General features: G+C 42.8%; 1 protein-coding gene across 1 annotated transcript in view; it reads right to left on the minus strand.

Moving 5' to 3' along the window:
• Positions 1–17822, minus strand: part of LOC147435421 (ankyrin repeat family protein / regulator of chromosome condensation (RCC1) family protein) — a 108898-nt gene extending 91076 nt beyond the window's left edge. The window contains exon 1 of the mRNA XM_086488488.1: positions 17274–17822. Within this exon, the coding sequence (XP_086344614.1) occupies positions 17274–17540 (267 nt within the window). The 5' untranslated portion in view covers positions 17541–17822. The remainder of the gene's footprint in view (positions 1–17273) is intronic.
• Positions 17823–27270: the final 9448 nt, after the last annotated feature.

Below are 27270 nucleotides of genomic sequence, written 5' to 3' on the forward strand. Positions count from 1 at the left end.
CTTCCTTAAACTCTCGGACTTTCTTGCTTTTATCTTCGAGAAAGTCATACTGGTTGGCTTTGTAAAAATTCTTCTTGTTCGCATAAAACTTTCCGTCATCGGAATCTAAGTTGTCTGTAGACGGGTCCTCAGTAGAACTGTCAGTCTCTGGGAGAGATTTAGCCTTCTTTGCCTTTCTCTTGCCCTTTCCAAAGCGTTGCTTCGCTTTTTTACCTTTTCTGTCTTCTTCGCTCGAATCCGAGGAGCTAGAAGAACTGTCAGAAGAAGAAGAAGAAGAAGAAGAAGAAGAGCTGGGAAGGTCTTCAAACTTGACGCGCTTCTTCAATTTCTTTGCCTTGTCAAATGTCGACCGACGACCCAAATATCCCGGGAAGTCAGTGCCTTTCTTCTGCTTTTTGCCGTGCTTTTTGGCTTTCTTTTGCGTGTCAAAAAGCTGAGCAATCCGTGCATCAACCACGTTCTCCAGTTCCTTCTCCGTATATTTCTTGGAGGCAGAAGGTTTCTTGAGAGCGGGTTTCGGGAGTGGTGTTGTGGTTCTCTGCCACTCCATCTGTACCTCTTCCAAAGAGGTCTGGTTCATATATTTTGCCATCATCGGATCCTTGGCAAAATTGAGCATCATCTTTGTTGCATCGCCAATCAATTGACGACGCTCCATCTCTCTTTGCTCCGCCTGAGTAGGCCGAGGCGGGCCATACTCTCTGTCTGAATCTTCGTTGTGATCCCAGCCCGCATCTCCAGATGCAGAAGGAGTCGATTGATCATTGCCTGAAGCCATAGGTGCCGCGGAAAAAAAATTCGGGGATCGGATTTCCCGTAGAAGAGAAATCGGCCGTGCTCTGATACCACTGTAACAGACTTGGACACTCCAAGTCAAGAATCAACCGCGACAGCACCAAATAACCACTTCAAAACAATTCACAGATCACAATAGATTTGCACTGGCCCGGCGGAGTTCTGTGCCTAGAGATATTGGCCCCAAAGACTGGCGCCCCTTTCGGTATTTCTTTTTATATTAATCAATCATCAAAGTACAAAAGAGCGGTTAGGGTTTCACTCTCAGACTCTGAGTCCAGATGCCCTGAGAAGTGAGGCCCTCACCACTAATTTAAAGGTTACAAGGGATGCCCAAAAGCAGAGCCCCAAAAGCTTCAAATCAAAAGCGATTGCTCTCTCTCTCACAGAGAGTCAAAACATGAAAGCAAAAGCATTCTCTCTCTCTTTCTCATTTAAGTAGAGAAAAAGTGAAATTTGCGTCGCTCATCATTTTTCAAAAAAAAAAAAAATTCAGCCTCCGTGATTTCCGGAAATTAGGGTTTCTGCTGTCCGCCACGTCATCACTTTGTGACAACATTCCTCTTTTCCACTCATTGAGAGTAGACCTTGCACATTGCGGCAGGCCAATTGACATGAGGTAGGAAAAAGCAACCTTCGTGTGAGCGCAAGGCCGCTAAGGGGTGCACCTGCAGGAAGGAGTTGAGCTTGGGTGAGCGAAAAGCCTTCTTAAATGCAGATTGCAAGCAGTACCAAGTACCAAGAACCCAAGTACCTCAACACTCAGTGCATGGTCATCACCAGAGCAAAATGGATACTTTGCATGAAGGTAATGAGAGTGGAATTGGAGAAGAAGTCTCTACACCAAGAGAACCATTTCCGAATCCTCCTCCATCCCATCCTCGCCATGGATTGCACTAAGCTCAGTAGAGGTTTTGATGAAGTCCATCTAGGCTCAACTTGTGCAATCGAAAAGGAAAGAATGGCTCTAGCGAGAGAACGCGAAGCTCTACGTATAGCTACTGAAGAAAACAGGATAGCTATGGAGCAAGAGCGTGAGGCCCAAAGAGATCAACACGTGCAAGAGTTGGTCCAATGTTAGGTGCAGCGGAATGAATATTTACGCTTTGCTCAAGATGAGTGCTCCGAACTGTGCTCAAGGTTCCTTTTTTGTTCTTATGGAAGGGACAGCCTTCCGTTCTTAATGAGAGAATGCTATGATCACAAACAAAGTGAATAGACACTGTGCGTGCAAGTGTATGAGACTGAGAGATAGAGAGAGAAGAGAGATTCGACACCAGAGATGTTGTAAAACCCTCCTCCGAAGGCCCCACTCTCGTCGGCGAGAGTGGTCTACTTATGATTGCACAATCTGGTACAAATGAATGCAAGTGATTGATGCAAGTCTAGGCTATGTCGACGATGACGACAGAGATGACGAAGTCGACCTAACGGCTGAAATTTGCAATCTTTCTACTGCTGTCCAAAAACGCTATGGGCTGAAATCTGCAAATGTTCTATCTGCTGAATTCTGACTCTATGTCGATGACGATGTCGATGATGACGATGCGACGACGACGCACTGAAAACACAGATGCTGAAATCTGCGTTTTCCAGGCTGGAACTGTAAACCTTGCGGAAACTGACCGTGCGGCAAGGAATTGCTGCGGGAAGGTGAGATCTGCGAGGTTCGGGACTTGATCTGCGGTGTTTGACTGCTGAAAACTGAAACGCTGGTCCTAGGGTTGATTCTGTCGCGATAGATCTGCAAAACGTTGAGGTTGCTGGCAGATGCAAAAACGCTAGGGCTGAAAATGGTGTTTCTGTCGCCGCGGTTCTGCAAATGCAAAAACGCTAGGCTGATCTGCTGGGGTCTTGTCACCAAGGATCTGCAAGGGTAACACGCTGGCTGATCTGCTGTGTCTTGTCCAAAAACGCTAGCCAAGCTGTTGAGGAGCAAAAACGCTAGAAGCCTTTGGGATCCTGCTGAGAAGGTGTCTGTTGAGCGGTGCTCCTGCTGCCTCTTCTGCCAAATAGTGCTAACTTGGGTTTGCTTATATATTTTCTTAGCAAAATTGCCCTACCTACTTTTGTTGGAAAGTCGCTTAAATTAATAAGTGAAAAATGTCAAAAATAGGGAAAATAGGCTAAAATCACTGGAAAATTCCCCTGACTGATTCTGATGGATTCTGATGGAAATGCTTATGATCATGCTGTGTGCAACCAGAGGATATGCATCTACACTAAGTGACTGGGCATGCACGGTCTACGAATAGACTCACAAAAAGTGCCAGATCACTTCTAATCTAGACTGACTGGACTGACTGAACCCTAATCATGTTGTAGCTTGTCCACGGACACATAGGATTGGATGTGTCACGTGACATCCCCTCCTTTTCAAAGTGAGGTACTGGTACCGAACTGTATGGCGTCGAGAGAGATCGCCAATAGCATTCGGAATCCTGGAGATGTGTGGGTCGTGCGGTACTTGAACTTCATAAATGTCTGCAACGCTTTCTTCTTTGGGCCGCACCGAAAGCGACACAAAGTCTTCTGAGGCTCCTTCGATGCTTCAACTTCGTCTAAAGTCCTGCTTCTTTCTTCTTCAAGAATCTCCATGGTTGAAAATTTCTGAAACCATTTCCAACACAAAAACATGAACATACCCATTCCATGTAAAGTGAAAATCTTGTCTTCCTCAAAGACTGTGCATGCAATGTATATGAACCAATAGACGGAGTACATACTTCGCTTGGAGGTGATGAGCATGAGAGAGGCGAAGAAGAATTTTCCCCACCAAGAGGTTTTTCCGACCCTCCCCCTTCCACATCTACGACAAGGATTGCACTAACTCCTATGGAGGCTTTCGACAAGAGTATGCTGGACAGGAAGTTAGAAAGCGAAGAAAGAATAGCAGCCATACAGCGCAAATACCAAGAAAGAATGGAAGCCATAGCGCGTGAGAGCGAGCAAGTACGCTTGGAAGCCAAAGCAAGAGAAGCAAAATTTGATCGCGAGAACAAAGAAAGAGAAGCAAGATTTGATCGCGAGAACAAAGCAAGAATGCAAGAGTTCTTGCGACTCTTTTTTGAAGTTCAGGCACAGATGCAGGAGATTCCGGAAAAGGAAACTCTCTCAGTCTCTTCTTCTCCAAAGCAAGACACACATGATTTGCATGATGATTTGAATGACAATGTTTTTCATGATGATTTGGATGATAATGACAAGCATGATGATTTGCATGATCAAGATGTGATTTCTCACAAGCATGATGATTTGCATGAAGATGACATGATTGTTCACAAGGATGATGAGCTAGTTGATGCTTTTTCTAGCGAAGCTAACCTCGTTTCAAATTCGATCAATCACGAAGGATCGATCTTGGCTCTCGAGCCTAGGTCCAAAGCACCCCTTCAAGAAGAACCGATCTTGGCTCTCGAGCCTAGGTCCAAAGAACCCATACAGGAAGTACTATGTGTTCGTATGATTGGCCAACATGCATTGTTCGAGTGTTTCATTCGTGATCGTTTCCTGTATTTTAGTCAGCGTCTTTATGTGATCCCTTTTCCTAGGCATGACATATTGTACGTTGAGCACCTTTCACTCATAAATGAGCACGAATGTATGCGTATTTTTCATGAAAAACTGAAAAGTATGTATGTAAGGAAATCATATTCCGTGTCTCTTCCTTGGCATGACACATTCGTAGAACGAGCACATGAAAGTATGAGCACCAAGCATGGGCATTTCCGTTGTGAATTGCCACAGTTGATTGCTTTAGATCAAAAGAGAAAGATTCGATCTCATTGTTTGCGTGTGTGTGGTGAACGGTTTTGCAAGCAATAAGGGTAGCATTTAGACAAGTTCCTTCTTTCCCCCTTTGAGAGAGAGAGCTTAATTAATTAATTACATGCATCTAAATTATCATTGGACCTCCCTAAGGGCCATCCAATTGGATTCAGGAACACTAAGTGGGCAACCTAGCTAGGGGCTTGTCGTCGTCCTCATCGTCGGCAAGTCCACAGCATTGTAGAGATTTGTGCAATCAATAGTAGACCGCTCTCACCATAGAGAGTGGGGCCTTCGGAGGAGGGTTTGACAACATTTTGGTGTCGTATTCTTCTCTCTCTATCTCTCACTCTCAGCACCTTCATTCACAGTGTTCACCACTTTGTTTGTGTCCATTGCACTCTCTCACTAAAGGAACGGAAGTCTCTCCCTTCCATAAGTAAAAGGAACCCCTGAGCACACTTCAAAGCACTCATCTTGAGCAAAGTTCAACATTCACTTCCGCTGCACCTTACAGTCAGACTGCCTGAATGTATGGCAAAACCCCGTTGCGCATGACTCATCAGTTTTTGAATAGAATCTGACTTTTGTTCTAAGCAGTGATCGCGAATCTCTGTAGAAAGTCCACAGGAAAACCGCTCAATCTGCTCGTTGAACGAGATCTTCCTAAATGAAGAAGCTGGTAGAAAAGGCTCCAAAATCTCTCGTGATATGCGTCCGAAGTATCTTTCTTGGTCATCCGGAGATGGTTCTGAGCAGTTCGTATGTCGCGTTCGTACTCCCAAGTCAACAAAGAAGAAATAAAAAGCCTCTTAAATTTCAGCCATTTAACTGGCCCTTTCTTGTTTAATAGAAGAGTGGACCACCATGTTTGAGCATTTCCCTTGAAGTAAGAGGTAGCCCTCTGAATCTTGGAGTGCTCTGAGTAATGCACTCCAAAGAAAGCTATATCAAACTGCTATATGAAGGCCAAAGCCCTCGAAGCATCTCAAATTTAATTAACTGTCCACCTTCTTTAAATTCTCGAACTTTCTTGCTTTTATCCTCCAGAAAGCATGCTAGTTGGCTTTATAGAAATTCTTCTTCTTTGCATAAAATCTGTGATCATCGGAGTCCAAACTATCTGAAGACGAGTCCTCTGTAGAACTGTCAGAAACTGGGCGAAACTTAGACTTCTTTGCCTTTTTCTTGCCCTTTCCGAAGCTTTGCTTTTTGCTTCGCTCCCTTTCTTGTCTTCTTCGCTCGAGTCAGAAGAGCTAGAAGAACTGTCAGAAGAAGAAGAAGAAGAAGAAGAAGAAGAACTGGATACTCCTTCAAATCGCACATGTTTCTTCTGCTTTCGTACCGAGGCAAAAGTAGATTGACGACCCAAATAACCCGGGAAGTCAGTTCCTTTCTTCTGCTTTTTGTCGTGCTTTTTGGCTTTGTTGCTCGCGTCAAAAAGCTGGGTAATTCGTGTATCAACCACCTCTTCCAATTCTTGCTCTTTAAACATCCTTGGAGTAGGAGGTTTCTTGAGTGCCGGTTTGAGGGGTGGTTCTGTGGCCTTCCGCCACTGGGAGTGCACTTCGTCAAAGGATGACTGAGTCAAAAATTTTGCAAATTTCGGATCCTTCGCAAGATTGATCATCATCTTTGTCGCATCGTCAACCAATTGTCGATGCTCCATCTCTTCAATCTCCGCCTGAGTAGGCCAAGGCGGCTCGTGAGAATCTTCTTCGTGATCTCTTCCCGCATCTCCAGATGCAGAGGAAGTCGACTGATCTCTGTTTGAATCCATAAGTGTCGCGAGAAAAGGATCGGGTTTCCCGATAGAAGAGAAATCGGCCGTGCTATGATACCACTGTAACAAACTTGGACATTCCAAGTGAAGATTCTACCGCGACACAGCAGATATTCACTTCAAAACAATTCACAGTTCACATTTGACTCGACACGGCCCGGCGGAGTTCCGTGCCAAGAGATATTGGCCCCAAAGATTAGCGCCCCTTTCGGTTTTTTTTTTTGTATTAATCTAAATTCAAAGTACAAGGGAGTGGGAGGGTTCTCACTCTCAGACTCTGCGTCCAGATGCTCTGAGTTGTGAGAGCCCAACCCACCTATTTATTGATTACAAGGGATGCCCAAAAGCAGAGCCCCAAAAGCTTGTTCTTTTAAAAGCTCTTCAAAAATAAAGCACAGCTCTCAAAACTTCTCCAAAAACTTGCGTAGAATCCCACGCAAAAGCAGCTTCCATACAGCCTGCCAGCGCTCTTTGCGCCGCAAATTGCGGAGGGTCCGTACGACATGCCACGTCAGCAACCCGCCGCATTTCACGAAATCTGCCACGTCAATCAGCCTCCGCAATTCACTGGATTGTCCCCTGTTGTGTGTGTCCGGTTTGCTACCCACTTGATGAGGTGTGACTAGGGCTATGCCACGTCACCGGTTTGTGACAATTCGTAAGGATCATCAAGCCTTCAAATGGCTCTAGTCTGTACCAAGTACACCTTGGAGTGACCGTCAAGCTAGATGGTTCCAATCTTGTGAGCAATTTGGTGGTTTGATTGATTATGCTCCTAATAGCTAACCCAATTGCAGATACGCTTCGTCACGAAGGACAGATCTTGGCTCTTAAGTCGAGGTCCATAGTATCTATTCAAGAAGAATCTTTTGTTCGTATGAAAAGTCAGTATGCAGTTTCTAAGTGTCTCATTCGTGACGATCTCTTGTATTTTCGTCACCGCCTTTGTGTGTTACTTTCTTATAGGATAGCCATATTGCACAATGCACATGAAACCCTCACAGATAAGCACAGAAGCATGAAGATCTCTCTAGGAAAGGTAGAAGTTTGCGTTCAAGGAATACCCAATGATTCACCATTGTGGCTAATATCAATAAATTTTGCATGCTCATTTCTTGGCAAAACACAAGCATAGCAAAAGCATTAGCACGATTCTTCATCAAGCATTGGTATTCCCTTTGTGGTTTATCCAAGTCGATAGTTTTAGGTAGAAAAGTCAAGTTTAGATCGCAATTTTTGCAAGCCGTCTTTGGAAAGTATAGCACTCTCCCATTTTTCATATGTCTTCATCCACAGTCTGTTACGATGTATGGTCCATTTCCAGTCATTAAAAAAATTAATGATGTGTCTATGAAATTGCGGCTACCTCACTCATGGTCAATGCCCAACGTTTTCCATGTTTCTTGGTTAAAGTTGTTTCAGGGAGATCCCCCAAACGACATTTCTAAAGAGGACTAACCTGAGATCATAGACAAAGCTACATTCATGGAGCCGGAGCAAAATTTGCTGCATCGTTTTCGCTATTACAGGCTTGGACACTCCAAGCGAGAAACAAAATATATACAAAAACTACAAAATCACTAAACTTAAGAGAGAGAGAGAGAAAAGAGTCGACAAGGCACGGTGGGGTTCCGAACCAAGACGCATTGGCCCCAAAGACGCACGTCCCTTTCAGTATTTCTTTATTATTGCTCTTCGCAAAGTACAACTCTCGAGGGTCCAACTCTCTCCGAGACTCTGCATCCACATGCTCTCCGAAGAGTGATCCCAAGGGCACTTATAAACAGCACAAGGCATGCCCAAAAGTAGAGCTCCACAAGCACTTAATCCAAAAGCACTAAAAGCACCACGCAAAACTGTCAAAATCTGTCAGGAGAGCAATTTGTGAAAATCCGTACAGCCTGCTATGTCACAAAGTGATGACGTGGCGGACAGCAGAAACCCTAATTTCTGCCAGAAACCCTAAAATTCCTGCAAACCCTAATTTTTGCCAAAAACCCTAAATTCCGGAAATCGCGGAGGCGGATTATTATTTTAAAAAAATTTAATTTTTTTATTTTTTTTTTTGGAAAATGATGAGCGACACGAATTTTGCTTTTGCTTTTTTTTTTATAAAAAAAAAAGAGAAAAGACTCTCTAAGAGAGAGAGAGAACTGATGCTTTTGATTTTAAAAGCTTTTGGGGCTCTGCTTTTGGGCATCCCTTGTAACCTTTAAATTAGTGGTGAGGGCCTCACTTCTCAGAGCATCTGGACGCAGAGTCTGAGAGTGAAACCCTAACCGCTCTCTTGTACTTTGATGATTGATTAATACAAAAAGAAATACCGAAAGGGGCGCCAGTCTTTGGGGCCAATATCTCTAGGCACGGAACTCCGCCGGGCCAGTGCAAATCTATTGTGATCTGTGAATTGTTTTGAAGTGGTTATTTGGTGCTGTCGCGGTTGATTCTTGACTTGGAGTGTCCAAGTTTGTTACAGTGGTATCAGAGCACGGCCGATTTCTCTTCTACGGGAAATACGATCCCCGAAATTTTTTTTTCCGCGGCACCTATGGCTTCAGGCAATGATCAGTCGACTCCCTCTGTATCTGGAGATGCGGGCTCGGATCACAACGAAGATTCAGACAGAGAGTATGGCCCGCCTCAGCCTACTCAGGCGGAGCAAACAGAGATGGAGCGTCGTCAATTGATTGGCGATGCAACAAAGATGATGCTCAATTTTGCCAAGGACCCGAAGATGGTAAAATATATGAACCAGACCTCTTTGAAAGAGGTACAGATGGAGTGGCAGAGAACCACAACACCACTCCCGAAACCCGCTCTCAAGAAACCTTCTACCTCCAAGAAATATACGGAGAAGGAACTGGAGAACGTGGTTGATGCACGGATTGCTCAGCTTTTCGACGTGCAAAAGAAAGGCAAAAAGCACGGCAAAAAGAACGGCAAAAAGCAGAACAAAGGTACTGACTTCCCGGGATATTTGGGTCGTCAGTCGACATTCGACAAAGCAAAGAAACGGAAGAAGCGTGTTCGATTTGAAGGAGTACCCAGTTCTTCTTCTTCTTCTTCTGACAGATCTTCTAGCTCCTCGGATTAGAGCGAAGAAGACAGAAAAAAAGCAAAAACCGAAGCAAGACACAAAGCTTCGGAACGGGCAAGAAAAAGGCAAAGAAGGCTACATCTCGCCCAGAGACTGACAGTTCTACTGAGGACTCGTCTACAGACAGCTCAGATTCCGATGACGGAAAGTTTTATGCGAACAAGAAGAATTTTTACAAAGCCAACCAGTATGACTTTCTCGAAGATAACAGCAAGAAAGTCCGAGAGTTTAAGGAAGGTGGCCACTCGATCAAGTTTGATACTTTTCAGGATACTCAGATGCTTCGAAGGCTTTGTCTCTTATACAGCAGTTTGACATCGCTTTCGCGGGAGGACGCTATTCAGAGCACTCCAAGATTCGGAGAGCTGCCTCTTACTCTGAGGGGAATGCTCCTACTTGGTGGTCCACGCTTCTATTAAGCAAGACTGTGCCAGTTACATGGCTGAAATTCAAGAGGCTTTTTATTTCTTCTTGGTTGACTCAAGAGTTTGAGCGAGATATACGAGCTGCTTGGAACCATCTCCGGATGACCAAGAGCGATACAGTGAATTCTTATTGTGAAAGATTCTGGAGCTCTTTTCTACCCGCCTCTTCATTCAAGAAGATCTCGTTCAGAGAACAAATTGAGCGGTTTACCTTGGGTCTACCTACAGAGATCCGAGATCACTGCTTGGAACAGAAGTCAGCTTCTATTCAGGAGTTGATGAGTCATGCGAAGCGGGGCTTTGCCATTCACTCTGGCAGTCTGACTTACCCCACAGATGAGGCCATGACACAACGAGCCAAACAAACTTCTGGGAATGAAAGTAGAATGAAAAAGAGCAACCCAGAGAAAAAAAAAGGATGCACGACCCAAGCTTACTCCTGAGGAGAGAGCTCGCTTCATCAGAGAGGGGAAGTGCTTTGGATGCGGGAAACATGGACATATTTCCGCAAAGTGCCCTGATAAGGCACAGAAAGAACAGAATGATAAAGACGACGACAGGTCTGAGAGTTCGAGAGCAGCTGAGGAATGTGGCAGAAAAGGCAGATAGAAAAGCAGAACTGGTACCACATGGCGTGGGACCTGCACTGAATCAAATGAATGAAAGTACAAACTTTGCCGTTTTTTTTTGGGGCAAAGTGAAGGATGTAGAAGCTCTTTTGAAGGAGCCAAGGCCAACTTCTTTTCACTTGGAATTGGCGGCTCGATTTGGAACTGCGCCCGACAAACTGACGCCACTGGCGGAGGTAGTTCGACTGGCACCCGGATGGGATGTTGCCATTACACCGAGCATTGGCAAACTTCGTTTGCAATGACAGGGGTGTTCAGGGCACGTGAGTGACGTTCTACTCGGGATCCCTTGGTACCACAAGAACTACGCCGTGGTTGACTACCGGGCCGAGAAAGCGACTTTGATAAATGAAGGGCTTAGAGATTGTACTTGATGAACTTCAGTTTTCTTACTCATTCTTTTGGGAGAACTGAACCATGGATAAAAGTTGAATATGTTTTGACCTGAAGAAAAGAACGCCAAGATTTTTTTTCTCCACGCTCATGCCGATTGCTTTTGAGAGGGCCTGAAGATCATACCATTGATCTGATATCTGGAAGCACACCACGGAATCGGCCACCTTATTGTGTGAGCCGAGTACAGAATGAAAAGATTATGAACTCAGTGAAAGACCTCTTGGAAAAGGGTCTTGTCCAGCTTAGTACTTCACCGTATTGCTCTCCAGTGTTGTTGATTTTGAAGAAAGACAGATCTTGGAGAATGTGCATCGATTATAGCACTCTCAACGAAATCACCATCAAGAACAGATTTCCGATTCCTAGGATCGATGATATACTCGACAGGTTACAGGGATCCTCGTGCTTTAGCAGGATTGACTTGAAGAGTGGATATCATCAGATCAGGATAGCACCAGGAGATGTCTACAAGACAGCTTTTCGAACGACTTTTGGGTTATTTGAGTTTTTGATGATGCCTTTTGGCTTAACCAATGCTCCTGCGACATTTAACCGGATGATGGACAGGATTTTTCGAGAGTACAGGCTATTTGTTGGCACTTTCTTTGACGACATCATTGTTTTCTCCAAGAATGAGGCAGAACACAGAGATCATCTGCTTCAAGTCTTTCAGGCATTATGAGATCACACATTAGTGATTAATGCTAAGAAAAGTGAATTTTTCCTACCGGAGATACATTTTTTAGGACACATTGTGTCAACAGCAGGAGTGCAAATGAACCCGGCCAAGATAGAGACTATCCGTGATTGGCCCGATTTGAGGAATCTCCATGAAGCTAGAAGCTTCTTGGGACTGTGTTCGTACTACAGGTGGTTCATACGAAAGTTTGCAGAGGTTGCTTCCCCTTTGCATACCTAGACACAGAAAGGAGTACCTTTTTCGTGGGGACCCACAGAGGTGACTGCCTTTCGGACATTGAAAGAGAAATTGACTACGGGACCTATTTTGACTTTGCCGGACTTGCAGAAGTCATTTGAAGTATTTTGTGATGCTTGTGGTCGTAGTTTGGGTACGGTCTTGATGCAAGAAGGCCATGTCATAGCTTACGAGAGCCGTTTGTTCTCTAGGCCGGAGATGACAGCACAGATCTATGGGAAAGAGCTTTTGGCGGTTATCCACGCTCTTACTCAGTGGCCGCATTACCTACTCGGAGCGGATTTCATTGTCTTTACAGACCATCAGAGTTTGCGCTACTTCTTGTCACAGAAGCAGCTTTCGGAAAAGCAGATGCGGTGGGCGAACATCTTGTCACAGTTTCACTTCCAGATTGTCCATGTGCAGGGTCAGAAGAATGTGGTGGCAGATGCTTTGTCTCGGAAACCGTTGGTTCTGGCTATTTCCGCGATACATCATAGGAGCTTCGAGGATATGGTCGATCAGTGTGCCACAGATACAGATTTTGCAGATATTTTCACACGGATACGGGATGGGGAGACAGTAGCTGGATACTCCCTTCGGGAAGGCTACTTGATGAAAAAGACTATGTTGTGCGTTACACAGCCGTTGAGGGAAAAGGTTATGACTGATTGCCACTGTCCACCTTTTACGGGTCACCGCAGCATTGCTACCACCATGAAAGGGATAGAGAGAGATTTCTTTTGGCGGAGACTGAAGAAGGATGTGGAAGAGTTTGTGCGCAGTTGCTTGGTATGCTAGAAGGTCAAGTTTGACAGGCATAAGGCACAGGGATTGTTACAGCCTTTACCCATACCCACCCGCCCCTGGCAAAATATTGAAATGGATTTCATTTTTTTTTATCTCCCGAGAATACAGAATGATCACGATGATTTTCCCATTACATGGCACGTCTGAGACGATTCTCTTCGACATAGACCCCAGATTTATGAGTTGGTTTTGGAAGGCAATTTGGGAGAACATTGGCACGTAGTTGCAGTTCTCATCATCGTTCCACTTGCAGACTGACGGGCAATTTGAGATTGCCAATTCAGTGATTTTAGATTTATTGAAGTCTTGTATCTCGCATCAGAAGACTCAATGGGAAAAGAACTTACCTTTGGTGGAATTTGCCTACAATAACACGATACACTCTTCGACGGGGAAGACGCCATGAGAGATTGTTGAAACTGCTGTGAAGGTTCCATCCTTCTTGAGCACGAAAGATTAGAAATTTGAAGCGGATGAATATTCGCGAGATTTGGATACGGCTTTTGCCAAGGTTCGCGAGACTTTACAGAAGTCTCAAGAACGACAGAAAAAGGCAGCGGATCGCCATCGTCGCGACTGGAAACTGAAGGAGGATGATTGGGTGCTCTTACTTTTGAGAAGGCACGCCTAAGAAAGAAAAAGGGAAAGGAGAGGCTTTTTCCAAAGCTTAGTATGTGATACTACGGACCTTTCCAGATTACTGACAAGATAAATGATGTCTCCTTCCGATTGGACCTGCCAGATACTTGGAGGATTCATGATGCATTGCATGTGAGTCTCTTGAACCCTGTTAAGGGTGATGTGCCTGATGATGGGGAGCCTGATGAGCAACCCGAAGTGGAAGAAATCGAGGAGATCCTTGTTCCTGAACAGATTTTGGCACATAATGATACGAAGAAAGGTAAAGTCCGAAGGCGGTTCTTGGTTAAGTTCAAGAACTTTCCTGCATTTGATGCGAAGTGGATGGAGGAGGAGGACCTAGCAGATACTCCTCGGATTGTGAAACTTTACCTCGATGTTTTGGTTTAGCATAATCTACTCCAAACGGAACCCAGAAACTCAGCTTGGCCGAAGATCTGGTGCAGTGGGATGCACAAGAGGGGAGTCGCTCCACTCCTTTGTCAACAGATGCCTCGATTTTGATACTAAAGTCACTGATGTCTCTTTGAGCTTCAGGGATACTGAGAGCTGACAGTATTCTGCTGGATAACTTTATGAAATGGAATTCCTGATTATGATACTGATTTGTTCTTGACTTCTTGTGAGTGCAGGAACTGATAGCCGAAATGACTGCAGCATTTTGGTCTGATTGATCTCGAATAGACATGGTTGCAATAGGGGTTAGTCAATCGGACATCGATGAGGTCCCGATTGGACCTAGATGTGATTGCTAGCTACATTGCCGATAAATCATGGTCTAAGATCCGAATGAATGTTGAATGTCATGTGATGTCCTGTGATGTCTGGTGATGTCCTGTGATGTCGTGTGATGTGACTGTCGATTTTGTACATGTGCTAGATGTGTGTTCCTAGTACGTAGGTACTAACAGTCAGTGTCTGCTAAGACGGTTTATGGCTTTTGTCGGTTTTGCAGGCGTAATCGCGGTCTATTACAATGCTTTCAAGAGGGGGGTATGTCACAAAGTGATGACGTGGCGGACAGCAGAAACCCTAATTTCTGCCAAAAACCCTAAAATTCCTGCAAACCCTAATTTTTGCCAAAAACCCTAAATTCCGGAAATCGCGGAGGCGGATTATTAAAAAAATATTTTTTTTTTTTTTTTTTTTTTTTTGGAAAATGATGAGCGACGCGAATTTTGCTTTTGCTTTTTTTTTATTAAAAAAAAAGAGAAAAGACTCTCTAAGAGAGAGAGAGAACTGATGCTTTTGATTTTAAAAGCTTTTGGGGCTCTGCTTTTGGGCATCCCTTGTAACCTTTAAATTAGTGGTGAGGGCCTCACTTCTCAGAGCATCTGGACGCAGAGTCTGAGAGTGAAACCCTAACCGCTCTCTTGTACTTTGATGATTGATTAATACAAAAAGAAATACCGAAAGGGGCGCCAGTCTTTGGGGCCAATATCTCTAGGCACGGGACTCCGCCGGGCCAGTGCAAATCTATTGTGATCTGTGAATTGTTTTGAAGTGGTTATTTGGTGCTGTCGCGGTTGATTCTTGACTTGGAGTGTCCAAGTTTGTTACATGCTACATGGCACTGTCAACGGAAATCATAGAATTCCATACAGCCTGCCACATCTGTATGTCAGCACAGTTTATCAAAATCAGTTGGTTTTAGGCCCCTCGGCCGGTGCTCCATAAGTTGGTAGAGGTTAGGATTAAAATCCTTGACCCCCTCCCTCTGTTTTAGGCCCCTCAGCCACACTTTCTCGGTTTAGCTCCTCGGGGTTTCAGTTTGTTTAGTCCACTCGACCATTTCTCTTCTAGTTGGGCCGTCACATCATCACTTTGAGACATTCACCCTCTTGAAAGAATTATTCAAGAGAACTGACTAGATCACTCTCCTTTATGCACAATTTACGGGACCTCCCCAAAGACAAAGATGCCCAGCTAGCCCTCGAGTCCTCCCAACAGCTAGAGCTGCAGGGGGATACAACATGCTGGTGTGGACATATGACATAACGGTTTCAATTAGCATGGACAGATTTCCCTCCTTCCAGTACTCTCAGGATGCACCCTCTCTAACTCTCACGCACAGAGATTAGTATACTAGAGTCTAGACTCATCTACCAGGACTTGATTCAGCAAGATACCAGGAGGACATGGATACAACCGACATAGAAGTTGGGCACAAAGATGGCTTTCAACAGTGAGCACCTTCTCCAACTGATAGGGGACTGCTTTGTGACTAGGCCCAGATACATGGATACACACTTATCTCATGGGATACAATGTGCTATTGGCCAGATACGCACAACTTCGCATCAGCTTCAGGTCGAGACTGGGAGACTTGTCACTTAAGAGGAGTATAAAAAGAGGCCAGCATATGTCGCATATGCCATATGGAGCAAGAGATAAAGTTGTACCACATGTCATTGCCCGGTGTACTATGAGATACGTGGCCGCTTTCATTGCCTGTTCAGAGAGAGTTTTGGACCACTTTCTAGAGTCATGAGATACCAAGACCAAAGATGTCTTTGACCACTTTTACTCGAGCTGTGCAGAAATAGAGAGAACCTGCTAAGGAGATCAGGGGAGAGTGAGTATCAGAGGCAGATTACAAATTTCTTAGACCAGCAGCCACTGGGCAGTCAGAAGAGCACTGTCACTGAAGATCTCAGATCTCACACAGACCAGACACATTGATTGATCGAGCGACTGTGCTAGGGAGATCCGGACGCCCATGAATGTGGGGGGCCTCACAGCATCAAAGGAGGCTACAACAGAGGATTTAAATTGTTCTAGCTCGACATATGGGACAGCCAATCAGAGTACTACATTACATGAACTCTTACTCATATCCTACACAGTTCCAATTAGCTGCTTAGCTCACTTGCAACAGTTTAGGATATTACAGCAGCAGTTTGAGTACCTCTTAGTACCCTTTAGTCTTTTTGGTACTCAGACATTGTATCAGACTCACCACTTTGTAACTTTTTGGTCTCATAGGTCACTTTGGCATTTTAAAGACGTTAAGATATCATTTCACTTCCCCCCCTCCCCCCCCCCCCTCTCTCTCTCTCTCTCTCTCTCTCTCTCTCTCTCTCTCTCTCTCTCTCTCTCTCTCTCTCTCTCTCTCTCTCTCTCTCTCTCTCTCTATATATATATATATATATATATATATATATATATATAGTCCCTTCCCTAATTGTTGGTTGTTTATTTCTTTATGTTTTAATTGAATTAACCCTTTTTGTAACTTTGATTACGTAAGCTCATAAAAAAAGAATTGCCAGTTATCTCTGTTCAAAGTTCAATAGCTACTTAATCCTACTCCCACACTCTCTCTCTCTCTCTCTCTCTCTCTCTCTCTCTCTCTCTCTCTCTATATATATATATATATATATATATATATATATATATATATATATATATATATATATATATACATATATATGTATATATATATATACATATATATGTATATATATATATATACATATATATACATATATATGTATATATATATATATACATATATATGTATATATATATATATACATATATATACATATATATATACCATATATATGTATATATATATATACATATATATACATATATATATACCATATATATGTATATATGTATATATACATATATACATATATATATATATATATATATATATATATATATATATATATATATATATATATATATATATATATACATATATATGTATATATATATACATATATATACATATATATGTATATATATATGTATATACATATATATACATATATATATACATATATATGTATATATATATGTATATACATATATACATATATATGTATATATATATGTATATATATATGTATATATATATATATATATATATGTATGTATGTATATATACATATATATATATATATATATATATATATATATCTTGTGTGTGTCTCTACAAAACAACATTATATTGCCTAGCTTAACTGATCAGACACAATAAATTTTCTTAACAAAAACTTACCCGAATGTCCATGTTGGAACCAGCTGTCAGTAGCCTCCTCACAATGGGGATGTGATTCCTCCATACTGCAATGTGTAGAGCAGTTGAACCAAAACTATTGCGGGCATCTATGTTGCCATTGCTCTTCTTAAGAGCTACCAGCGCACATTCTACATCACCTGGTGAACCATTTCTTACAGCTGCCCACAAGTCCTTCGTTGACGTTGACGTCGACGTTTTCCGAGCACTACCTTGTTTAACTACTGGATTAGCAGCAGACAGTTCCATTCCCTGTGTATAAGATTGGGTTTTCTAACCCAATCTCGACAATGAAATTATTTATTGAGAATTACTTATACAGGATGCACCATTGCTTTGTGCACTAATTTTCTGTGCAAATGTCAAGTCTTATACGTTGGTTCAGTCCAAAACGGCTCTACTGAGCTCATCATGCACTTCAATCATTTGAGTACTACTTGCACCGTCATCATCTGTGTCCTTTCCCATGAAGCACGAAAGAACCAGAAGCCAACAACAAAGAACTGCAGCACTGCTATTAGATGTTACATTAGCGTGATGAAATCGTAACTTCCTGCCACACGGCAGGAGGAGAGGCATTAAGAGGATCTAGGAACGTTTCCTGTGCTGCCTTAACCTTAATTGTGACACAAGACCTGGAAATGGCAAGAAAGGGCAAATTGTTATCAGATGATCAAAAACAAAGCTGAAAAAACAGGCACATTTTCCCCAACTTGGGCACTTCCGTGTCAAATTTCAGGTTGAACTAACTAACTAACTCTCTCTCTCTCTCTCTCTCTCTCTCTCTCTCTCTCTGCGCGCGGCCTATGTGCGCACAAGGGTAATTATGAGCTTCACCTCCAGCGACAGATCAGAAGGCGCGTAATCAGAGCTCGTGACGAGCCTGTCGGTAGAAATGCAGGACGAGAGCTGCATCAAAAGAGAGAGCGAGAAGGGATCAAAAGGAGCATTGTTCTCTATGGGGCCCTCTCTGACACGCGCGCAATTTCGCAAAGCGCACTCACCAGGCACACACGGCTGCTCGTAGCCTAAACAGATTTGGCTGGCCCGTTTGCCCCACACCACCGTCCACAATTCGAGAGAGAGAGAGAGAGAGAGAGAGATTTCCCCTCCCGCACGCCTGGAGGCTGGCAAGGTCGTCCTTTCTTTGCTCTCACCGCCTTCTTTTATGCAAAGGCCATGCACCGGACTGATTAGTTCACTCAATGAATCTAGGGAAAATTACCACAATACCCCTCTAGTTTGTTGAAATTCTCAAAATACCCCTCAAATTTCAAAAATTTTCAAAATACCCTTGTATCTGTTTTGGTCGGATTGTTCAAGATTTTCTAATCTTTATTCCGCTTTACAACTGAGATCTGTTTTTGAGTGCTTAGCACATAATTTCTCACAAATTACCTCGCAAAAAAGACGATTATGTCTTGAAATAATGAAGCGAATCATATCCAAAGCCTACCTAACCAACTCAAATTCTAGTTTTAGCATCTTGTATTGATAGACGATCAGTTTTCTTATGAAAAGCTACAAAGAAAATTATCTTGGTAGTAAACACTACAAGTCCTTCTACCTCAACTTTTGAAAAATGGTAAAGCTTACTTTTATCGCTCCTAAGTTTGATGAGTCCATGCTAGATGAGCTTGTGAAGGGAATGCATGACTTGAAGGTGAAGCTTGCAAAGCTTGAAGAAAAAGGTCAACCATCAGGGCCACTTCCTAAGCAAAGACAACAACCCAAAGAAGATTTTGTTAATAGATGTATTTGATGTGATAGTATAGACCATGTAAGAAGGGATTGTGATAGTTTTAGTGATGCTTTGACAAAAGATGTTGTCTTTTTTAAGGCTAGTAAAATCCACTTAAGAGAGACAGGTCTACCCTTGAGAACTAACTTTGGGAAGGGAGAAATGCAAACCTTAGTTGAAGATATGGCAGCTAACCATGCCACCTCTTTAGTTGAGGCATCTACTTATGGAGTAAAAATTGAGCATCTTAGTGATGAAGAGGTGAGTGACCATCATGGTCGACTTTGGCCAAATGTCATGCAATTAGCTAAAAAGGGAAAGCTTACAAAAGAGATTCTACATGAAGCAGGTGATTGCATACATTTAGCAACAAGGTGGAGTGATCCAGTGGATTCAATGTATGTCCATGCCTACATTACAAACTGCCAAAGCCATGAAGCTATTGTAGAAGAAAAGCGTAAGCATGAAAATGGTGATGAAGGGCCTTCAAAAAGAGCTACAAGAAGTGAAGGAATGATGCAGCACCTTTGCAAGCACCACCAACACAGGAGGCACCTTCACCAGAAGTGACCATGGAGGAATCTACAACAAGGAGGAAAAAGGAGCCAACAAAATGTAAGCCAAAAGGATCAGCTTACAAACTACAATCCGACATTGAGCTTGCTACAGACTTGAAGAAAGTTCTAGAGGAGAGGATTTTGAATATCAAGGTTGAGTTTACTTTGGGGGAAGGTGCTTGGCATAGCCAAGTGTGAATTCCATGAAGAAATTATCGACATCATCAAGAGAAATAAGCAAACACTTGGAGAGCATGTTCGTCCACAAGTTGAAGGCGATACTGTGAAGACACAAGGAGTACATGTGCATGCGAAAGAAGGTGATGGAGCTATGGTGGGATTCTATCAGTCTTCTTGGAATGTAGGGCAATTGAAATTTGTTGATGATGGGTAAGAGTCTCAAAGTATTCCTAGGAGCCACTATTCTAGAAGCCATTGGGCACGGGCTACTACAGAGACATTGACCAAGGTAGGTGATCTTGAAGAACCATTTTTTGCCTTAATTGACCATGGTTTTGAAATAAATATAATGTCAAAAAGTCTTTACAACAAATGCAAATGGCCAATGGACACCGAACATGGTTGGATGGTCAGAGTGGCAAACAATTCATCAGGTGAATTGTATGCAGCATGTCCAAGTGTAAAGGTGACAATAGGTGATGTAAAGGTTGAGCAAAACTTCTTTATACATGACACATCTTCATATCATATTATCCTTGGACAACCCTACATTGTGGGAGTTTGAATGGAAACAAAGGTAATGGATGATGGTTCAGCTTATACCAGGATACGAAGCAAAGATGATAAACGTGTTGTTCAATTCTTCACAATTTGTGTAAACCATGAAAAAAATCGTGACAACCTCAGAGATCATCCTCTACCAAAGGTGAGCAAAGAGTTTCATGACCATAGGAAAATGATGGATTTAGGTCAAGTACCATTTTGTAAAGCGGGATTGCAGTGGTACAGAAAGAAAAGGGTCTCGCCTGATCCAAAAAGAAGTGAAACTTTCTCAATGGGCTCCTTGGTAACAAGGAATGGATCTTGAAGATTTGAAGAGATGTGAGAGGCAATATGTACATAATGTACAAATGGGCATGAAAGAGAGTAGGTTGCTAGAGTCTACTGAAAATGTTTTGGGTTTGTGTGAGCAAGTTTCTTTTGTAGATACTATGGGTGAGCTTGATGCTATAATGGAGGCTAGTTTGCATCTTGAAAATGAAGTTGTGGAAGTATGTTCTATGGAAATGTATCAAGTCATAGAAGCCTTTAAAGAAAACCAATCTTTTAAGCAAACAGTTGGCCTAGAAGTCCATGTTGAAACTAGATACAAAAGTGTAGCAAAGAAGGTGAAACCAGTAGCTTCACCCTTACCACCCAACAACAGGGAAAAGATTGAGCAGGCTTCTTTGCAACCAAGTTTAAGTAATCCTAAAAAGATTGGACACACCTTCACAAAGGAGTCTTTTCAAGATTTGCAAATTGGTTGCAACGAGTTTCTAACACGGGAGGAGACAAAGTGCTTTATAGAAATGCTTTCAAAGCATGGTAAGGCTTTTGCATTTGAGCCACATGAGATAGGATGTGTTGATCCTTCTATGTAGCTCCCATGGTAATTTTTACAATACCTCATGTGCCTTGGAATCTGCGGGGTTCCAAAGGCTCATTTGCCCAAGTTAGTAGAGCTATTGAATGAAAAGATCAAAATGGGGATTTTGGAGCCTTCTTGTGCTCCATACTCAAACAAGTGGTTCAAAAGAAGAATGGTGCTCTTCGCTTCATCCAAGATATGCAACCAGTGAACAAGGTGACAATAGAAATGTAGGCACATGACCGACCGTGGATGAGTTTGCAGAGGCGTTTGCAGGGAGGGCAATCTACTCAATGGGGGATCTCTACGCTTCATGCAAGATATGCAACCAGTGAACAAGGTGACAATTAGAAATGTAGGTACATGACTGATCGTGGATGAGTTTGCAGAAGCGTTTGCAGAGAGGGCAATCTACTCAACGGGGGATCTCTACTCAGGGTATGATCAATTTATGATTGCAATTGAAAGCAGAGACTTGACAACCATGAGGACACCTTTGGGTTTGATAAGGATGTGTACCTTGCCACCACCGAGAGCAACCAACTCGGTTGAACATATGATGAATGGGATGAAAAAGGTCTTATGTGACTTTATTCCTCAAATCACAATGCCTTTCATTGATGATTTTCCTGTAAAAGGATGTGAAGAAAGTGAGAAAGATGAAGCTTTGGATCTCAAGGGATGTCGCAGGTTTGTGGTAAATCACATAAATGATTGTGATAAAATTTTGTTCAGGTTGGAAGAAGTGAATCTTATGTTGTCAGGGAAAAAGTTTATGTTTGGTGTCAATGAAGTGCTCATTGTGGGGCACATGTGCGGACCATATGGTAGGAAACCTTGTCTAACAAAGGTAGATGCCATCCAAAGAATGAAAGAAACGTGCACTAGCATCACTCAGGTTAGAAGGTTTCTGGGAGCATGTATCGTTTATGTTATTTGGATTCCACATTATGCACATGTAGCTGATCCTCTTTATCAATTACGTAGAAAGAATCAAAAGTTTAAATGGACAGAAGCACATGTAAAAGCCATGAAAAAGCCAAAGGAGTTTCTCTAGTTAGCACCAACTTTGAAAAAGGTAGACTATGAGTGTCAAAGGCCAGTAATTGTGACAGTTGACACCAATCCTACAGGGATTGGATGGGCGATAGGGCAAGATGACGAAGAAGGACATAGGTATGTAGTAAGATTTGGAGCAAAGGTACGAAATGCTTGCCAAAGAGACTATCCACAAATAAAGAGAGAGTTATGGGGTATGGTTACAGACTTGAAAAATGGGAAAGAGTACCTAATTGGTGCATGTGTGATTGTAGAAATAGATTGTCTACCACTTATTGGGATGATTACAAGCTGCTCAACGCCAGGCATTGCTATGTTGCGGTGGATTGCCTACATTAAGTCCTTAATTCCCGAGTTTAAGCACATTGCAAGTAAAGACAATACCGTGGCAGATATGCTATCAAGAGCAAAGTATCAACATGAGTCACAGATGATTGACGAGGGAGATGATGTGGGCACAAAGTTCTATTCCATCTCTCATGTTAAAGGTAACAATGTCTACATGACTAATCCACTTAAATTTTTCTTGAAAGATCTTTATGAAGGTGATTGGCTTCTTATTGGAAGCTACTTGAGTACTTTAACAAAACAGGATGATTGATTTGAACAAGAATTCAGGAGGATACGCAGGAAAGAATATGGGTACTTTTTGAGGGATGGTTACTTGTGGAAGCATCCTAAACAAAAGGGTGTTACACCACAAAGGGTTACATGTAAAAAAGAGACTCAAGTAAAGCTCATGCAAGAGTTTCATGAGAGTCTATGGGTTGGACACAGGGGTGTGTGGGCAACCTTCTCCAAGTTCAAAGAAAAATACTGGTGGAAGGGTATGCATAAATATGTATCTCAATTTGTAGAGTCCTGTGTAACTTGTCAAATGTATTCAAATGTCCGACATCGTGATGGATTGCACCCTACATATCCACTAGCCATGCACTATAAATGGGTTTTGGATCTAGTCACAATGCCTTTAGGACTCTGGCAGATGAGATACTTGGTTCTTGCACGAGAGGACCTAACTAACTAGGTTGAAGGAAGAGCATTAAGAGCTAAAACCACAGAAGCTGTGTGCAAATTCCTTCTTGATGAGGTGATTTGCCATTATGGTTGTGTGGGGAAGAGCACTGCAGATAGAGGTGAGTTGGATGCCGAGGAAGCAAGGGAGTTCTTTTCTAGATTAGGAATCAAGCTCTCTCTTACTACAGCTTACAACCATGAAGGCAATGAAAAGAGTGAAAGAGGGCATCCTCCTATCATCAAAGCTTTGCCCAAGGCTTACGAAGGAAGAAATGGTGAGTGGCCAAAACTGTTTCCATATGCTTTATGGGCTGATCGTACAACACATAGCTCAGTAATTGATTATTGTTGGAATTAGGGTTGCAGAGAAACGCACACAGCTTGGAGAAGACGAAGGAAGCTCAAGGCACACAATAGAGAGTGTGTTACTTAGTGTGCAATGGAAAGATAGATAGCCCTAGAGTGATGGGCGTATATACAATGCTCGGGGGGAAAAACCTCCTAAAGAGGGAAAAAATTCCCCGGCGGTCCTAGTGTGTTCACACACATCACTACTACATGTATATGGTAACAAATCCCCCTGGAGTGATGCAGTGAACGAGAGCTGGCACATGAGTAAAGGAAAGTGCCATGCCCTGAGGACATGATCACTCCACAAAGGGGAGTAAGCCCAAAGCTTTGCGGAAAGCTTCAAGCTTCTCACGAGACAATGCCTTTGTGAAAAGATCTGCAAGGTTGTCCTGTGTTGGCACATAAGCCAAGCTGATCTCTCCTGCTGAGAGCCTCTCCCTTACATAGTGGTAATGCACCTCAATGTGCTTTGTGTGAGCATGAAAAACTGGGTTTCTCGCAACTGCCAATGCGCTCTGACTGTCAGTGTAGATACTGTTGGCAGTGTCCTGTCCAACACCCAAATCAGCCATAAGGCGTCTAAGCCATACACACTCAACCGTAGCTGTGAAGACTGCCCTGTACTCAGCCTCACAACTCGAAGTGGCCACGGTAGGTTGCTTCTTGCTCAACCATGATATACATGAACTGCCAAGCATGAAACAAAAACCACTTGTGAACACTCGCGTGTCAAAACAACCAGCCCAATCCGAGTTCGAAAAAGCATGTAAGTCTGGCAGCAATGATCCCCCCTTGGGATAAAACAAGCCAAGATGTAAAGTGCCACTAAGGTAGCAGAAAATCCTCTTGACAGCCTGCCAATGCTGAGACCCTGGGCTATGCATAAATCTGCTGACCTGTGAGACTACAAACTGAATATCTGGCCTCGTGTTGCATACATAAATGAGGCAACCAAAAGCAGTTTGGTAAAGAGTGACATCAACAGGATCGCCAGCATCATGTAGACTCAACTTCAAACCTATTTCCATGGGAGTGGCAATAGGTTTGCAATCCTCAAGTCCAAACTTACATAGCAATGTCTCTATGTAACTTTTATGACACAAGGCAATACCACCATCACACTGCTTAAACTGTATACCCAAGTAATGATGCAACAACCCCAAATCTTTCATCTTGAAAGTAGCATTCAAATCAGCCTTAAATTTAGCAATATGTCTCTCATTTGGTCTAGTGATCAGCAAATCATCTACATAAAGAACCTCGATGAGAAGTACATCACCCTCACGCTTTACATACAACGTGCTTTCTGCTGGACTTTTACGAAAGCCTTGTTTGACCAAATGAGTGTCAGCTTTCTCATACCAAGCACGAGGAGATTGCTTCAACCCATACAAAACCTTCTTACATCTGCACACTTTGTCCTCTTGTCCTTTTATGAAAAAATCGCGAGGCTGCGTTACATAAACTTTCTCAAATATGTCACCATTCAAGAAAGCAGTAACAATGTCTGATTGATGTACATCCCAACCAAAATGAGCTGCCAATGCACATACAAAATGCACAGTAGTCATATGACAAGTGGGAGCAAAGGTCTCTTCATAATCGATGCCTTTTTGCTATGCATAACCCTTTGCAACAAGTCGAGCCTTATGGCGATCGATCTCACCATCCGGCTTGCGTTTCAACTTGTAAACCCACTTCGTACCAATGGCCTTTTTGCCAGGAGGCAAATCACATAAAGATTATGTGTCATTTTCTATAAGTGCATCATATTTGGATTGCATGGCAGCCATCCAATTTTTTGAATTCTGTGCTTCATCAAAAGACAAAGGCTCCTCAACATCATGTAAGCTAGACAAAGCGAAAGCATAAAAATCTGATGCATAAGATGCATGGCGAGAGCCTGAACGAGTACGACTAGACAAAGGTGCATCCAATTTACTTTCACGCAAAGTGTGCACCAGCCATTTTGGCATACCTCTAGCCTGCTCATTTTCAGCCCTTTTCTCATCAAGTACATCATGTACATCTGCATCAGTGATAGGCTCATCTGTAACATTTTCAGAAACCCGCATAGGCTATACATTTGCCTCATTGGAACTTACATTCTTATTTCCACCACTGAAAAGAGGCAACAAAGTGTCATAAATGTCCTGTGAGCTTACATTACTGTCTTTAGTACATGACAACAAGGGCTGAACAGAATCTTCCACAAACACTATATCCCTTGAAACCAAAATACGTTTTGTTTGCGGATGGTACAACCTGTAAGCTTTGCTTTCAACACTATAACCAACAAAAATACATTTGACAGCCTTATCATCCAATTTTCTGTGTTGCACTTGTGGCACCAAAGCATATGCCAAACATCCAAAAACACGCATGTGCTCAATAGAAGGCTTTCTATCATGCCATGCTTCATATGGAGTAATAGACTGCAAAGCTTTCGTAGGACACCTATTAAGTACATAAGTGGCACACATGATGGCCTCAAGCCAAAAAGAATGCGGCAAAGCTTGACTTTTGACCATACATCGTGCCATTTCCGTCAGTGACCTATTTTTCCTCTCAGCAACACCATTTTGCTGAGGTGTATAAGGCACTGTACATTGGTGTTTTATCCCACAACTAGCCAGAAATGCATTAAATTCATGAGACATATACTCCCCCCCTCGATCAGAACGGAGGGTGCCCATAGTACATTTCGAGACATTTTCAGCCATAGCCAAAAATTGTTTGAAGCACATAAAAACTTCAGACTTCGCTTTAAGCAGAAATACCCATGCATGCCAGGAGTAATCATCAATGAAAGTCATACAAAGTGAGCTTATACAGCCCACGGCACAAAAGGCCAGATGCAACAATTTCATCACCAAAACTGAGATCATGAACTGTACATCTGCCATCCACAAATTTGACTACAAGTCCAAGTCTAGCAAGTACGGATATCGACAAGAGATTCTTCTTGATCCCAGGTACATAAAGTGCATCAACAAGTGTGAAGGAACTGCCATTTGCAGCAGTAAGCACGATCTTTCCAACTCCCTGAACTGGATAGGAGGCATTGTTGGCACAAGTGACTGATTCCCATGAGGGACAGACTCGAGAGAGGTGAACAATTCACGATGTGAGGTAATGTGCTTTGTAGCACCAGTGTCGAAATACCACACATGTGAATCTACAGCAACTGACAAGCATGCATCATGGACAATAGGATTGTAAGTGCCCATTCTGCATCAACATGAGCCACACGGTCTCCTTTTACAGAAGACTCAACAATGAATGCATTTGTAGTGGAACCACCCTCTTTCTTCTTAGCCTCTTTGGCCTTCGACTTAGGACACGACTTGATCAAGTGATCATTAGCTTTACAATAATGGCAACGCATTTTCTTTTTTCCCTTATCACCAGAATTTCCAGACGAATTGCTGCCAGCAGAAGCATTAGGAATAGAATTTTTGCCACTCACAGCAGAACCATAAGAAGTGGCTGCATTGCTGTTACCACCCTTTCTTTGAGAAGCAATAAAAGCCTGTTCAACTGCACGCTGCCTAGTCCTGGTTTTTCTGGAAAGTGACTCTTGCAACAACAATATGCCTAATGCATCAAACTTGACAACTTCAAGATTTCCTTGGGTCATAAGTCTCCAAGTACTAGCAAAAG

Source organism: Adiantum capillus-veneris, chromosome 18 (assembly GCF_014529385.1).
Source record: "Adiantum capillus-veneris isolate H3 chromosome 18, ASM1452938v2, whole genome shotgun sequence".
NCBI lineage: Eukaryota > Viridiplantae > Streptophyta > Polypodiopsida > Polypodiales > Pteridaceae > Adiantum > Adiantum capillus-veneris.